General features: G+C 50.5%; 1 protein-coding gene and 1 pseudogene across 3 annotated transcripts in view; one reads left to right on the top strand and one right to left on the bottom strand.

The window, feature by feature from the left end:
- Positions 1 to 2,911: 2,911 nt before the first annotated feature.
- LOC118664238 lies at positions 2,912 to 3,853 on the bottom strand (annotated as a pseudogene).
- A 6,623-nt stretch (positions 3,854 to 10,476) lies between these two features.
- Positions 10,477 to 13,294, top strand: part of SLCO2B1 (solute carrier organic anion transporter family member 2B1) — a 63,798-nt gene continuing 60,980 nt past the window's right edge. For 2 of the 3 annotated variants that reach the window (XM_036324963.1, XM_036324965.1), the window contains exon 1: positions 10,478 to 10,910. Coding sequence is in view for 1 of the 3 variants with exons in the window: in XM_036324965.1 (XP_036180858.1) it covers positions 10,895 to 10,910 (16 nt within the window). In the remaining 2 variants the exon portion in view is untranslated. Of the gene's footprint in view, positions 10,911 to 13,294 lie in introns of all 3 variants that reach the window. The other variant, XM_036324967.1, reaches the window with a different exon arrangement.

Below are 13,294 nucleotides of genomic sequence, written 5' to 3'. Positions count from 1 at the left end.
GGCTCCCACAGATGCAAGAGGCTGGAAAGGAAAGTGCCAAGGAGGAAAGGGAAGTTATAGAAACGTCCAGGGAGGGCCACACTGCCTTCCTGGCTGTGGGCAGGAGGCCCACGGAGCTCTGCGAGAGGCGTCTAGAATCAGGGACCACTGTTGGGGCATCCCACATGCTCATCACTGGCATCATCCTTCCTGCCACTAGGAGGCAGAGTGGCATCAGCTTTGGGGACCAAACACAGGGGTTCAAATCGCAGCTCCTCCATTTACCACTGGTAACTTCACTTCGACAGGTAACTTCGCTTGTCTCGGCTGCTGTCTCCCTTTGTGAATAGGGTGACAGTACCAGCAATATGGGCTGGAGTGAAGGTTACGATACTCTGGGTGAGAGTACTTTGCAAACTGTGAAGTGCTGGGAAGATTTCCGTTGCCATCGCCACCATAGCCCCCCCCTGGATGTCTTGCTTCCCCTCTGTGGTTTTTCCCCTCAAGGCTGCCTTTTGGCTGGAGGCGGAGGAACTGGCTGATGAAAAGTCCCCTGAGAGTCTGGCCAGCCTGTACAGTGCTCGCTGACCAGGGCCATGTAGAAATCTAGGGTATGATCCTGACCTTGTCTGTTTTCTTTCTGGAGGAGTCAGGAAACACTCGGGGGGTAGGGGGAATTGGTGGAGACTTGGAGGTGGTCCTTGAAGGGTAAGTGCTAATTCTCTGACAAAGGGAGGAAGGGCATCTGACCAGAGGGAACTGCACATACAGCACCAGGACAGGAGTGGACATCAGCAGGGTGTCAGCTAGAGCGGAATCTAGGAGTCAGCAGCTGGGGTTCAGGCTCTTCCTGATTTGTAAACTGGGGATTATAAGGGTAGTTGGGAATTGTTAACTGAGATAATGCAAGTAACATACATAGAGTAGTAAAATAGAACAGTGCTTGACATATATGAATGTTGGTCCTAATTATTGTATCCATTTTATAGTTGAGGAAACTGAGGCTTAGAAAGGTGAACTAACTGCCCAGCGCTACACAGCTAGTTGTTGGCACAGCTCAGGCCTGCGTGACTCCGAAGACTGCATTGTTTTGCTTAGGCTGAAGTGCGTTCTCTTGTGGTCATTTCTGGAAGATGGTTGGTGCTTTTAACTCAAGAGACAGGAGTACCCAACTTAAAGACTCTTAGAGGCGATTCCGTGGCCCTCTAGGCTCCCTGTCTGGGCCCAGCTCTGATTCTGACAGTGAGGCAGGATAGTAAGAAGCTAGGAAAATTCTTTCGAAAGTGGAATGAGGGAAATTGAGACAAAAAAACAACAACCGATAAAGCCCATCAATTTAAGTAATTTACAGTCAGCTAGTGAATCACAATGGCTGCCTTTCCTAGCCAAAAACACTTAACAGCAATGATTTCCACATTCCAGACCACACAGGGGCAGGCCCATCGCCTCCCATTCCTCTTCAATGACACTCTTTAAAGATAAAACTAACCAGAAAAACAATAAAATAAAAGATAAAACTAACCAGAGAATGACCCTGACTCCTCTCTACACTCATTTTGATGAATCAACATATTGAAGGACACGCCTGAAAAACGAATATATATTCCGTTATCACCCTCCCTGGAGACCTTCCCTAGGATGCCCTTCAGAAGAGAGATAAAGCCTCAAGACACAGGACCCAGCACAGGCTCTCTCTGGAGCACACCCACGCCTTTTCTTGGGCACGAATTTTTTACTTTCTTTTCCTAAACACTAAAGATCCCCACAAGACTTTCAACCAGGAGAGCAATGGGCAGCAGCAGCTCATCCTGGGCTTACCCTCTGAACCTGTCTCCAAGGCCCCTTTTTCTCCGACTTTCCAGTGAGCTAAAAGCAGCCCCGCCTTGGCTCACTCCTGCACTGTGACTTTTACTTTTCAATGAATCCACGCAGCCCAGTGTGGCTCACTTCTTTCCTCTAACATCTTTAGAGAGCCAAAGCAGCCCACCTGGGCTCTCTCCTGTAGCTTCTATCCTAAGCCCTTTTTGTTGCACTGCCCCCAGCTTTACTAAACATACTCTCAAAATCACCTGGACTCGTGTTGTGAAATTTTTCCTGCACAAAGTGAAGAACCCACACACTACAGGCCAGCCAAGGCAGACCCACTCCAGGCCCAGTCCCCGTCTGGTAACACCACCACCATGAAGCCTGTGTGCTAGAGAGATCCACTCCTGCCCTTGCCAGAGACCAGGCCTGCTCCGTGTGGGACATCTCAGGCCTGGGCTCTCCCCTCCCCTAGAGAGACAGATCTATGTTCCATCCAGAGGAAAAAAAAAAAAAAAAAAAAAAAAAAATGGAGAGCAGGCATTTAAACAAAGACAGAACCACTCGGATGGTGAGAGGATTCTAGACATGAGTGCCAGGAACAGTTGGAGTGAACAAATCTAGGAATAGTGTGTGTGGAGTGGAGGGAGTAGTGTTTGGGGTGGAACATGAGAAGGAGAGACTTAAGCAAAATGCAAGCTGACAATGTTCCAAATAGCTACACTGATGAAAACAAGTTAGCTTGTTCCAGCCGTTCCCGAAAGAGTTAGAACAGAGGCAAGTTGGGGGTCTTGCAGCAGCCCCGCCTGGGCCAGACGCCAGGCAGAATTCTCCTGCCCGTGCACTTCTCCCTGGAGCATCGGTGGAGGGCCAGCCTGACTGAGAAGCAGCTGCCTACACGCACTCCGCTTCCTACCTTCCCGTCTCAGGCTCCTAGCCCCACCAGGAAAGGAAGTGACTCATCTTGCTGGGACGAAGCATGCGTCAGGCTGCCCCAGCAGCTGTCCCAAACCCCCCAGTCACAGAAACGAATCGGCCTATGGATTTCTTTTTGTTGTTGTTGTTCACTGGTCAATAGATTAGATTGTTCTAATTCTCTCACTAGAAGAAACTCCAGCTTTTCATTTTCAGGTGGGGTAAACTGTAACTCCAGTAGAACGGCGATACAGAGAGATTTTGTCACACGGCCTAGTTTCCATTTAGTCACTGTTCCTAGCTGTCTCCATTGGGATAGATGTGTTTATAGAACTGGCTGGCCTGAGCCTTCTTTGCAAGCAGCTGCAGAACTGCAGTGCTCCTGGCAACTGCCCCCTTTCCTGCTGGGCCGAGGCGCTCTGCACCGCGTGCTTCTCCACCCATCGTGCCATGTGCTCTTGTTCCTTTCGATGCATCGTGTTCTGCACGGAGATATGATAATCCAGGCGATTCTTTACCTCCGTGTGAACTCTATGCAGCCGTTTCCAGTAAGTAACCCTTCCAGGCCATAGCAATGTTAGGCCTCTGGACATGAAAAAGGTAATGGTGCTTTTGAACACTGCCTGCTGTGACTTCTCCAGCTCAATTGCATCCTGGATGCTTGTGACGGAGCCTGTTTCGCCTCTTCTATAGCAGTTGGGCATTTCTTGCTCATTGAGTTTATCAGTAAATTCCCCAATCGAGGTACCATCTTTTTAAATTACGTAGACAATCAACCCTATTGTTGGTACGGCAGAGATGGTGTCTGGAGTAATCACATCTATTTCTTTGAACAGAAAATATAGGCTCAGCCAAGTTCTGAGCACATAGGGTCTTGTTACACTGGTTTTAGGAGGAAGGACCTGGAAGAATTCCTCAGGATCAGCCCCTGACAAACCTTTCCTCCATATTTAGGAAGAGGTGGCACAGGGGCAAGCCTTGGTGCCCAGTTGGAAGATCCCTGTTGCCTGCAATACCCTGGGCCGAGGACGGCAGCGTTCTTCAGAGAGGGGCTGCTGTGGTGGCCGCAGGAAGTACCAGCCGAGACAGCCAGGTCAGCGAGGGTCTGCTTGGTGGTCTTGGCGGCCCAGTGATGGGCGGGACTGGCCTTTGGATTTCGTTAGATAACCCATGCGTGCTGCTTCACGTCCTTTCCAGGGCAGTTTCCTGGGTGAAAAGGGTGAAGGGATTAAGCAAAAAACAAACAAAAACGCGTAGACACAGACCACAGTATGGTAATGACCAGAGGTAAAGGGAGGTAAAAGACAGCATAGGGGGATAAATGGTGATGGAAGGAGGCTTGACTTGGGGTGGTAAACATACAATACAATATACAGATAATGCATGATAGAATTGTACACCAGTTGAGACCTATAGAATTCTATATAAATTCAATAAAAAGTAAAAAAAAAAAATAAAGTCTATTTTGTCTGTTAAAGATAAAGAGATAGAAAAAATTAGAGTACTAATTTTTGAGCACCTACCTATCAGGCGCTGTGCCAAGCATGTCCATTTTTCAGCCCCATCCTACAGGTGAGAAAACAGAGGCATAAAGAATGAAGTCACACAAGGATGTGGAGTTCCAGTTTGGGGAGACAAAGAATTTCTGGAGAGGGATGGTGGTGATGGTTGCACAACCATGTGAATGTACTTAATGCCACTGTACTGTATACTTAAAATGTTCAAAATGGTAAATTTGATGTTATGGGCATTTACCACAACAAAAATACCTACAGAGAATTAAGTAGCATAAGAAGCCAGGAGTTGCACCCTCAGGGTCCAGTCCCAAAGCCTGGTTCTTGACCACCCACTATTTCATTTCACTTGCACATGACGACACTGAACTTGCAGAAGACAGTGACAGAGGGACAAGGGCTCTCTAGATCAGGCTTAGAAAGATGGGGTTATCCTGAGGGCCGGGGCCGGGGTCGGGGGCAGGGACAGGGTTTTAAGCAGGGAGGAGGGTATGATTAGATTTAATGCTTGGAAAGTTTCTTCTGGCTCCCAAGAAGATGGGCTGGAAGGTAAGAGCAGAGGCGGAGAGGAGGCTGGGGCATGGCCCCGCCAGAGCTGCTGGTGGGGGGAGGAAGTGGGTTGGTTTGAGAGACATGAAGAGGAACAGACTGTGTGGAGGGGAGGGAGAGTGAGGAACAGGCAGTGATTGCTCTTCCGGGCGGCTTCTGGCCTCTCCATTTCAGCCTCTTATGACAGTAGGCCTTCCAGCCCCCTTTCCCTGGTTGTCATCTTGCAGAAAAAGTCCGAGCACAAATCTCTTCTCTGGCCCCCAGGGGGCAGTGTTGCAAAGTCTTCAGGAAGTTGGGGCTCTTGCTCCAAACTACCCGCAGCCAGGGGCATATGCTTGCTCCCCGTCTTCTCTCCCAGCCTTCCCAGCATCCCCGTCCCCATGCCCTCTCTCCCAGGAGCTTAATTACTGATTACTGTAATCCCTCATGTCCCGAACGTGACACTTTACAAACGCCAACCTCCCACAGTCCCTCCCAAAAGGTAGGGATGGAGCACATGAGACCTTTCCTCTTACTCCCCCACGCATTTCATAATAAGGAAACTGAGGACCAGGCAGGAAGTGGAACCGGACCAAGGCCAATGTGTTGGTGGCAGAGCCGAGGCTGTGTCTGGACCTTGTGAGACGGGCCACCCTGTGGCACCCATAGAACAACAGCTGCTAACAATGGCCTGCTACTACCCAACCTGCCTGCTGGACCCAAACTTGCCCTTCAGCTCCCTCCCACCTCAAGGCGCCTCTTCCTATGACTTATTTTCATGGGATTGTCAGTTAGGTCAGACTCACCTGGCACATGCCAGATTTACTTCTCCCTTTCCTCTGCTTCCAGAATTACAAGTCATTGCCATTGCCACCATCCCCATATGAACAATGGCGTGTGTTTGCTCAGCTCTCCAGAACTTAGCAAGGAATACTCCATCCATCAGCTCATCTGAGCCTCATGGCAGCCATGGAAAGGTATTTCACAGACAAGGGCACTGAGGATCAGAAAGGGCAAGTAACCAGCCTCAGGTTACCCAGCGAGGCCTCGTTTACACTCTCCTGGGAGAGAGAAGCTATGCACATACCAAGTAGAACAGCGGTTTTCAACCTGTGGGTCGCGACCCTTTGGGTGTCGAACGACCCTTTCACAGGGGTCACCTAAGACCATCGGAAAACACACATATAATTACATATTGTTTTTGTGAAAATCACTATGCTTTAATTATGTTCAATTTGTAACAATGAAATGGGGAGTCACCACAACATGAGGAACTGTATTAAAGGGTCGAGGCATTAGGAAGGTTGAGAACCACTGAAGTAGAAGATAGGGCGAGATGACGGGATTTAGTGCAGTTCTGCCAGGAGGTTTCCTGCCACCTCCATTTTACAGATGGGGAAACTGAGTCTCAGATCTTCTTACAGGGTTAGGATTGAACTATCTGACGGAAAAGCTCATGCTATTTCTGGGGCATAGGGCTGCCACTTTCAGAGAGGGGTGCAGAGCTTCTAGCATGGTATGCATTCTCCCTAGGCTGGAGGGAGAGGCTGGTGGGAAGTAGAGGCAGTTGGACAAAAGGGCTTCCTGAGGAAGAAACTCACGGAGGGGTTTAAGGTGTGCAGGGCTGGCTGTGCTGAGCCAAGGTGGTGGGGCTGCGGAGCCAGGCCAGACACCCATCTGCCTGCCAACCTGAGCTTCTCCTCACAGGGTTGGGAAATTTCCTGGGTTCCGACCCAAGAGGTGTGCCAGCGAAGAGGGGGAAGTCCTGAACTTTTGGCAGGATGTGGTCTGCTTCTCATCCACCACAGAGAGAAATTGAAACCTAAGGACAGACAGTCACGACATGTACAGCAGAGCCTGCCTCTCCCCAGCCCTCAGTCTCCCAATCGCAAAAAGGGACGGGTTGAATTAAATGAACTTGAAGTTCCTTCCAGCTCTGACCTCCTGAATGTCATGCATCCATCTTTGCTGTCCTTGCCTCAGATCCCAACCTGACATGTAGCCCTGGGCAAGTCACACAGCGTCTCTGAGTGTCAGAGTCCTCATGCGTGAAATAACTATGACTTTGCCTTCCTTGGACGGATTTAAAGAGCCATGCATGGGGGCACGTCTACACAGCTTGGGTTCTGACCCCCAGGCAGCACCTGGGGTGGGGAAGGCTGAGGCTCTGGCTGAGGCTCTCACTTGTCTGCTCAGACAAGGGCTCGTTTATAGATATCCGCTCCCTGGCTGCCAGGCCAGGGGGAAGTGGGAGCAAAGGTGCTGAGCGGGCAGTTTGGAACCTTTTCAGGAAGGAGCTTCTGGGCACTCTTCCTCCTGCCCCCACCCCCATCTTCTGGGCATCCTCGCAGCGATTCTCATAACAGTTCAGAAGGTCAGCATCTTGACTTCACAATCTCCATTAAACAGAGGCGAAGACCGAGACTTAGAGAGGAGAAAGGACTTGCTCAAAGTGCCACTGCAAGGCAGTGACAGGGCTGGGACCAGAATTGAGGTCTTGAGCCTGGAGCCCAGGATTCTTCCCTTGTACCCAAGCTTAGCGAGTTCTAGAAAATGAAGTCTCCTATTATGCCTGGTTAGCAAAAAACACACCAAAACAACAACAACACATTTTCCTACATGGGTTGATGCAAAGAGGGGAAGGGCTCGGGTTCTGCAAACACACTGAGGTTTTATGAACAGCGGCAGGCTCAGCACGAGGACACGGGACTGTGCGAATGTCATGGGGCCCTGGAGGCTGCAAACTGTGCCAGGCTTTGCCAACAGCACAGGACTCAAAAAAGGCAGCGAGTTTGCAAACCGGGGAATTCGCAGGTGGTGTCGCAATCCGCACATTCGTGGGGCTCTGTGAAGTTGCACTGGGCTCAGCAAACACCACATTGGCAAGGGGCAAAGCTGGAGTGCAAACATGTTGGTCAGACCTCAGCCTGGGCCTCCCCCAGTGGGGCCTCAATGTAGGATTAGCCCAAAGCTATTTGAGGGCTTGTCAGCATAACTCCCAGAGGCCCCAGGTACCTGACCCTTGCTCCAGGTTCACAAGTGAGTTCAGGATTACTCTTGGACCAGGCTGTGTCAGCATGGGGAGGCTGAGGTGGTAAATGAAGACTGTTCCTGCGTCTTCCATGCCCCGTGGGGTGCTATCCATTGAGGTGAACTTTATCAGGCAAGTTAGTCCTGTTGTAGGAGGGAATGGCACCATGTGTCTGACTGGTGGGGCTCAGACCAAACCTGGGTTCCGCAACCTCATTACTTGGGTTCGGGCTAGAAAAGAATTCAAAGTCCAGACCAAACTGTAAGAGAACATTTACTGGGTAAATCACAGAGATAGAGTAATTCCTAGAAGAAATGAGCTTAGCAAACAAGTTCTGAAGGTAAAAGAAGGGCCCGTGGAGCTTGGGAGTGAGGAAGCTGATGGTAACTCACCTGGGGAGGGGGCGGGGAAAGGGCAGGGTAAAGGGAAGGAAAAGGCTCAAGCGTGCTCCCCGGAGGGAGAGCGCACTGGGTCCTCCTTCCTAAGGGTTTAAGGCTGGAGAGTTAGGGGAGGTCCCAGCGGAAGATCTTAACACATCGCCGACCAGTAGTTTTATGGCTAGCTTTACCCAGTGGCCAGATAAGTTTCTATTGAACGAGTACAGAACACGCTTTACATAAATGTTAAAGGCACGCTTTAAAAGTAAATACCCATTGCATTTTGAAGTTATTTATTACATGTTCTTACAAGCTAATATCTTTTTAAAGTATGATGCTTTGTAAAACACTGTGTAATATGAAGCGAGAATTCTCATGATCCGTCCGAGATGTTAATAGAATATTCAGTAGTTTCCCAGGTGTGTCCTTTCGGGGCTGTGATCTCCACTGATTGATCGGTCAGCGCCAGGGGAGGGGGTCATTATTCAATGCAGCTGGTCCTGAGAGCAGCCACAGAGTCGCTGGTCTCGTTTTATTGGTTGTCTGGGCCTAGAGCAGAAATACAACTGAGGCGTAGTTTTTATCTCTAGGGAGGAAAGGTCAGGGGGTCTACACCTCATGACCAGAGATATGCTGGGGGAGGAAAAGTCACCCTAGGGTGTAGGAGTGAGGTCTCCCGCTACAATTGATTGTCCATTGTTAGGCACCTGGGACTTCCCGTCCTGGTGACCTTCTTTCTGTACCTGGTCCAATGTCCTTGCTTTGCTCATGTCTGTCTAACTGCCTACAGCATCCCCAGCACATACCCAGACCAATCCATGTGCATAATTTCTTCATCCCCAGAGCCAAGCAACTGGGCTTCCAGAAAGTCTAAAGGAAACTTCCTTCTCTCAACCATGCACCTTCCATTTGGAATCAGGAAAGTTGCACCTCTACCAATCTCAGTGAGGACTCATAGTTCCAACTATGGGCCAGGCCAATCTGCGATTATTTCCAACTAGAGGCCAGGTGCACAAAATCTGTGCACTTGGGGGAGGGGTGTCCCTCAACCTGGCCTGCACCCTCTTACAGTCTAGGTGAAGGCCAGGTTGAGGGACACCCCGTCCCCCGCAAGTGCACAAATCAGGGGATGTCTGACTGACGGCTTAGGCCAGCTCCCCCCGGGGAGCAGGTCTAAGCCAGCAGTCAGACATTCTTAGCGCTGAGCCTGGCTCCTGCTTTGAGCGTCTGCCCCCTGGTGGTCAGTGTGCATCATAGCAACCGGTCGTTCTGCTGTTTGGTTGATTTGCACGTTAGCCTTTTATTATATAGGATACTCCTCACTTCCTCCTAACATCCTCATACAGCCACTAGGAGCCAAGTGGCACTGATGATATTTCTCAATCATTACACCCCGAAAGTTAGACTCCAAACCCACATTCTTGTTTCATGCAAAGACTTTATTCCTGGAACTGAGTCAGGTTCACTTATTAGCTCAGTGACCTCTGGGCAGATCCAGAGACTCAATGCCTCATCTGTATCCTGAGGGAATAAATTCCTGGCCTACAGGTCAATAGGAGGGCCGGAGGGGGCTGCATGTGTGAAAATGCTGAGGTGGATTAGCTTTCTCTCATGATGCCTGGTTCTGAGCCACCTCTGCTGCTCCCTTCTCTGAGCTCCAGGACTTCAGACTTGGAAGTCCTGAATTTTCTTGCTCACTAAACTTTCACAGCAGCCCTGCAAGTGAGGAATATCGTCCCTTCTTTATAGATGAAAGAACATGCTCAGAGAGGTGCAAAGAGTTGCCTAAGGCCACTTGACCTACGATTGACAGGGATGAGATGAGACTCAAGTCCATAGTTCCATGTCCTCCATTCTCAGCCTCAGTTCAGGAAACTCTGGAAATTTCATAGTTGTCCTGCTCTTCCTCTTCCCCCCACCCCCCTATCGAAAGGGCCATGCTTTATGGAGCTGCTACTGTGAGTCCCTACCAGATGGGCTGGCCATTGCAATTCCCAATGGACAGAGTCCCTCCTTGCTCTAAATCCTTGGAACTTGGAGAGGAGACAGGAGTTCAGTGAGAGGGAACCAGAGCTTGAGGAGGACAGGGGTTTGGTGAAGGAGGACAGTGGGGAAACAGGCTCTCTATGGGGCTCATGAACAGTAAGAGAAGTTCAGTGAGGGGGACAAAAGCTTAGTGGATCAGGAAGCACAGTGAGAAGAATCAGGACTGAATGACCACAGGGCTTGGGGACACTCCCATTGGCCCCACCTCTCCACTGCTAACACAGGAAGAAAAAATATCCAAGGGAAATGCTGAGGCAAGAGGCTGGGAAGAAGCAGGCTGACAGCAGCCTCCTCCCATCAGTGGGGCTGGATCTAAACAAACCCAGCCTCCTACTCCACTGGCCCTGGGCTGCCCCAGGCAGAGATCAGAGGAATTCAGAGAGAGAGACAGAGAGATTGTGAGTTTGTAAGCCAGGGGCTGGGGCGGAGAGAGACAGAAGAAACAAGTGATCAAGGCAGGCAGGCACTTGGAGAGTGGGATCAAATTTGAGCAGGACTTCCTTAGCCCTACCTGGAAAAGGTAGCTGCCTTGTGATCAAAGAAGCATCGGCCGGTGCCTGGAGGCCCCACTTTAGCGCGCGCCCGCTGTGGCTTGAGACTTGTCTCTGGGAGTCCCTGATAAGAGCTCACTCCCTCGTTCCTGCTAAACTCCAGCCCTGGGGTTGAAATAGGGGTTGGAACTGACTGCACCCCACACAGTCATGGGACCCAGGATAGGTAAGTCCGGACAAAGTAAGAAAGGGGTATCGGGAGGGCATATGGGGCCACATTCTCAATGTGGAGGGTGCAGCTGTTGAGCCAAAAGGGGTGTATTGGGGGCTCGGGTTCCTTACCCAGAGCCCAGCACAGGTGAGAGTGTGTGGAATGAATGAGTGAACTGCGGGAGGGGCAGAAAGGGACGCTGTTTACTCAGGTGGAGGTAGGGGGCCTTATGAGACATAGCGACTGTTAACATAAAAACATTCAAACCTGTAAAGAATTTTTGTGAGTTTATTTGAGCCAAAGTGTCAACAATTGCCGGGAAGCAGTATCTCAACAGATTGGGATAGTGCTCCAGAGGATGGCAGTTTTTGCATCTATTTTTATATATTGCAATCAAAGGAGGGTACATAGGTAGGTTACATGAAATCCATTGGTGATAGAGAGAGGTGGGAGAAAGCAAAGTGGGGAAACCTCTGGGATTGGATAAAAAGTAAAATGATAGACACATACTGAGGTGGGTACAGGGTAGTTAACAGTCAACAATTAACATGATAACAATAACAGTGAAGAAATTTGTGGTATCCTGGTGCCCAGGCACATTAGGTTGTGCCCCAAGGGGTCCAGAAAAAGGGAAGTTACAAGTTACCCAGACATTTCAAGGATATGTTACCATAGATGCAAAAAGACAGATAGGCTCAATTAAGGTAAAGGTTGACCTTGTCAGGGAAGATACCGGCCTAGGACGTAACTACCCACCATAACTGCTTTTAGTTAAAGTTTAATTTCAGACCATCCTTTGTGGTGACTTTAGGTCTCTGAGTTTGCAAGACTGCCATGCAGGCCTCCCCTGAGCCTGTCAGGTCAGCGTGTGGCCCCTTTTGTCCACAGAACCAACAGGGCAATAGAAAGGCACCCCCGCCCCCCGATTCCTTCACCAAGCCCTGTTTCTGCTCTCTGAAGCAGCCAAAGAGAGAGACAAACACAACAGAAAAAAGAGAGAAGTGTAGTCAGAAACAGAGCAAGTCCAGAGATATGCAGAGTCAGACAAAGGCCAGGAGGGGACAGACACAGAGGGAGAAGACAAAGATTAGCAGGTGTCTGCGGGAGCGTGCAGAGGGACCCAGAAGCATGCAGAGACCAGCCCCAGAGAGAGGGCTGCAGAAGGGATTAGGAGAAGAGATAGTGAGAGAGAGAGGACCAGAAGGACATAGATACAGGACAGACCTACAGATCTGCAGACAGAGCAACAGAAAGTTCAGCACAGAAGAGACTGCAGAGACCTGTGTGCACTGGCTGCCAAGTGGGGAGGAGGCCAGAGGGGAAATGCCTGGAAGCCTTGAGAAGCCGAGCCTGGGGAGTGACTGAAGCACCATGTGGAGAGGGCGGTGGTTCTGAACCCAGCGCTGAACTTTTCTTAGGCCTGGGGAGGAAAGTGAAAGAAACAATCTTTGATCTTCGGACAGGGTGGCTCTTGGTGCTAGACCTTGCAGCAATCACCTCTGGCATCCCTCCAGCTGTCTGTCCTCTTCTAACCGTGTTAGCCTCACACCCATTCAGGCAAGGCTGGGCTTGCTCCCTGGAGTGCGGCCGTGAGGACTTTGTGGGCTGATGAAGGCTTAGTGGCCCAGCAGGCAGACTGGGCTATGTCACAGCCATGGCTTGCGGACTGTGGCAGGCAGGAAGGGTGGGGATGGATACTTCCTCTGGGGGCCTCACAGGAGAGATGACAATGAGTTTTGGAGATGGGCCACTGACAAACCAGTTTCCCAATCACCCTTGGTGAGCATTGGGACGGGAGAATTGGCAATCCTATGGGTATGGGAAGAAACTAAACTAGAGACTTTGGCCATTACTGCACCAGCCCCCAGCCCTGCCCTACCTCGACTGCTATTCTGACCCCTGCTAGGCTCCATTCTGGAATATTCTCTAGCTGCCCCCTAATTCACACATGCACCACCACCACCTATGCCCATAAAGCAGGAAGCTGGCCCCAGCATCTGCCCACTCTGCCACCAGAAGGCACACCTGGCCTATCTTCCTAAGTCCCAACCTGAGCCATGGCCGGCTTCCCCCAGGCTCTCTTTCTGGTCTGAGAACAAACACTCTGAGGGATGTGGGGATGCAGGCAGGGCAGGTACAGAGCCTGCAGCCTGAAAAGAGACCCCGTCCCAGCTCGCTGGAGGGGGAGGGAGCAACTGTCCCAGCCAGAGGCAGAGAGGAGTGGTGGTCAGATGTGGCTGTCAGCAGAGACCCATCATCAGCTCACCACGTGCCCTTATGCAACAGGTAGAGCTTTCTTGTCTGTGGGGAAGGGCTGGAGGACATGAACTAAGACAGGTGTGGGGAACCTTTTTTCTACAAGGACCATCTGGATAATTATAACATCAGTCATGGGCCAT

The sequence above is a fragment of the Myotis myotis genome, unplaced genomic scaffold (genome assembly GCF_014108235.1).
Source record: "Myotis myotis isolate mMyoMyo1 unplaced genomic scaffold, mMyoMyo1.p scaffold_m19_p_10, whole genome shotgun sequence".
Lineage (NCBI taxonomy): Eukaryota > Metazoa > Chordata > Mammalia > Chiroptera > Vespertilionidae > Myotis > Myotis myotis.
This window is presented reverse-complemented; position numbering and strand designations above follow the sequence as displayed.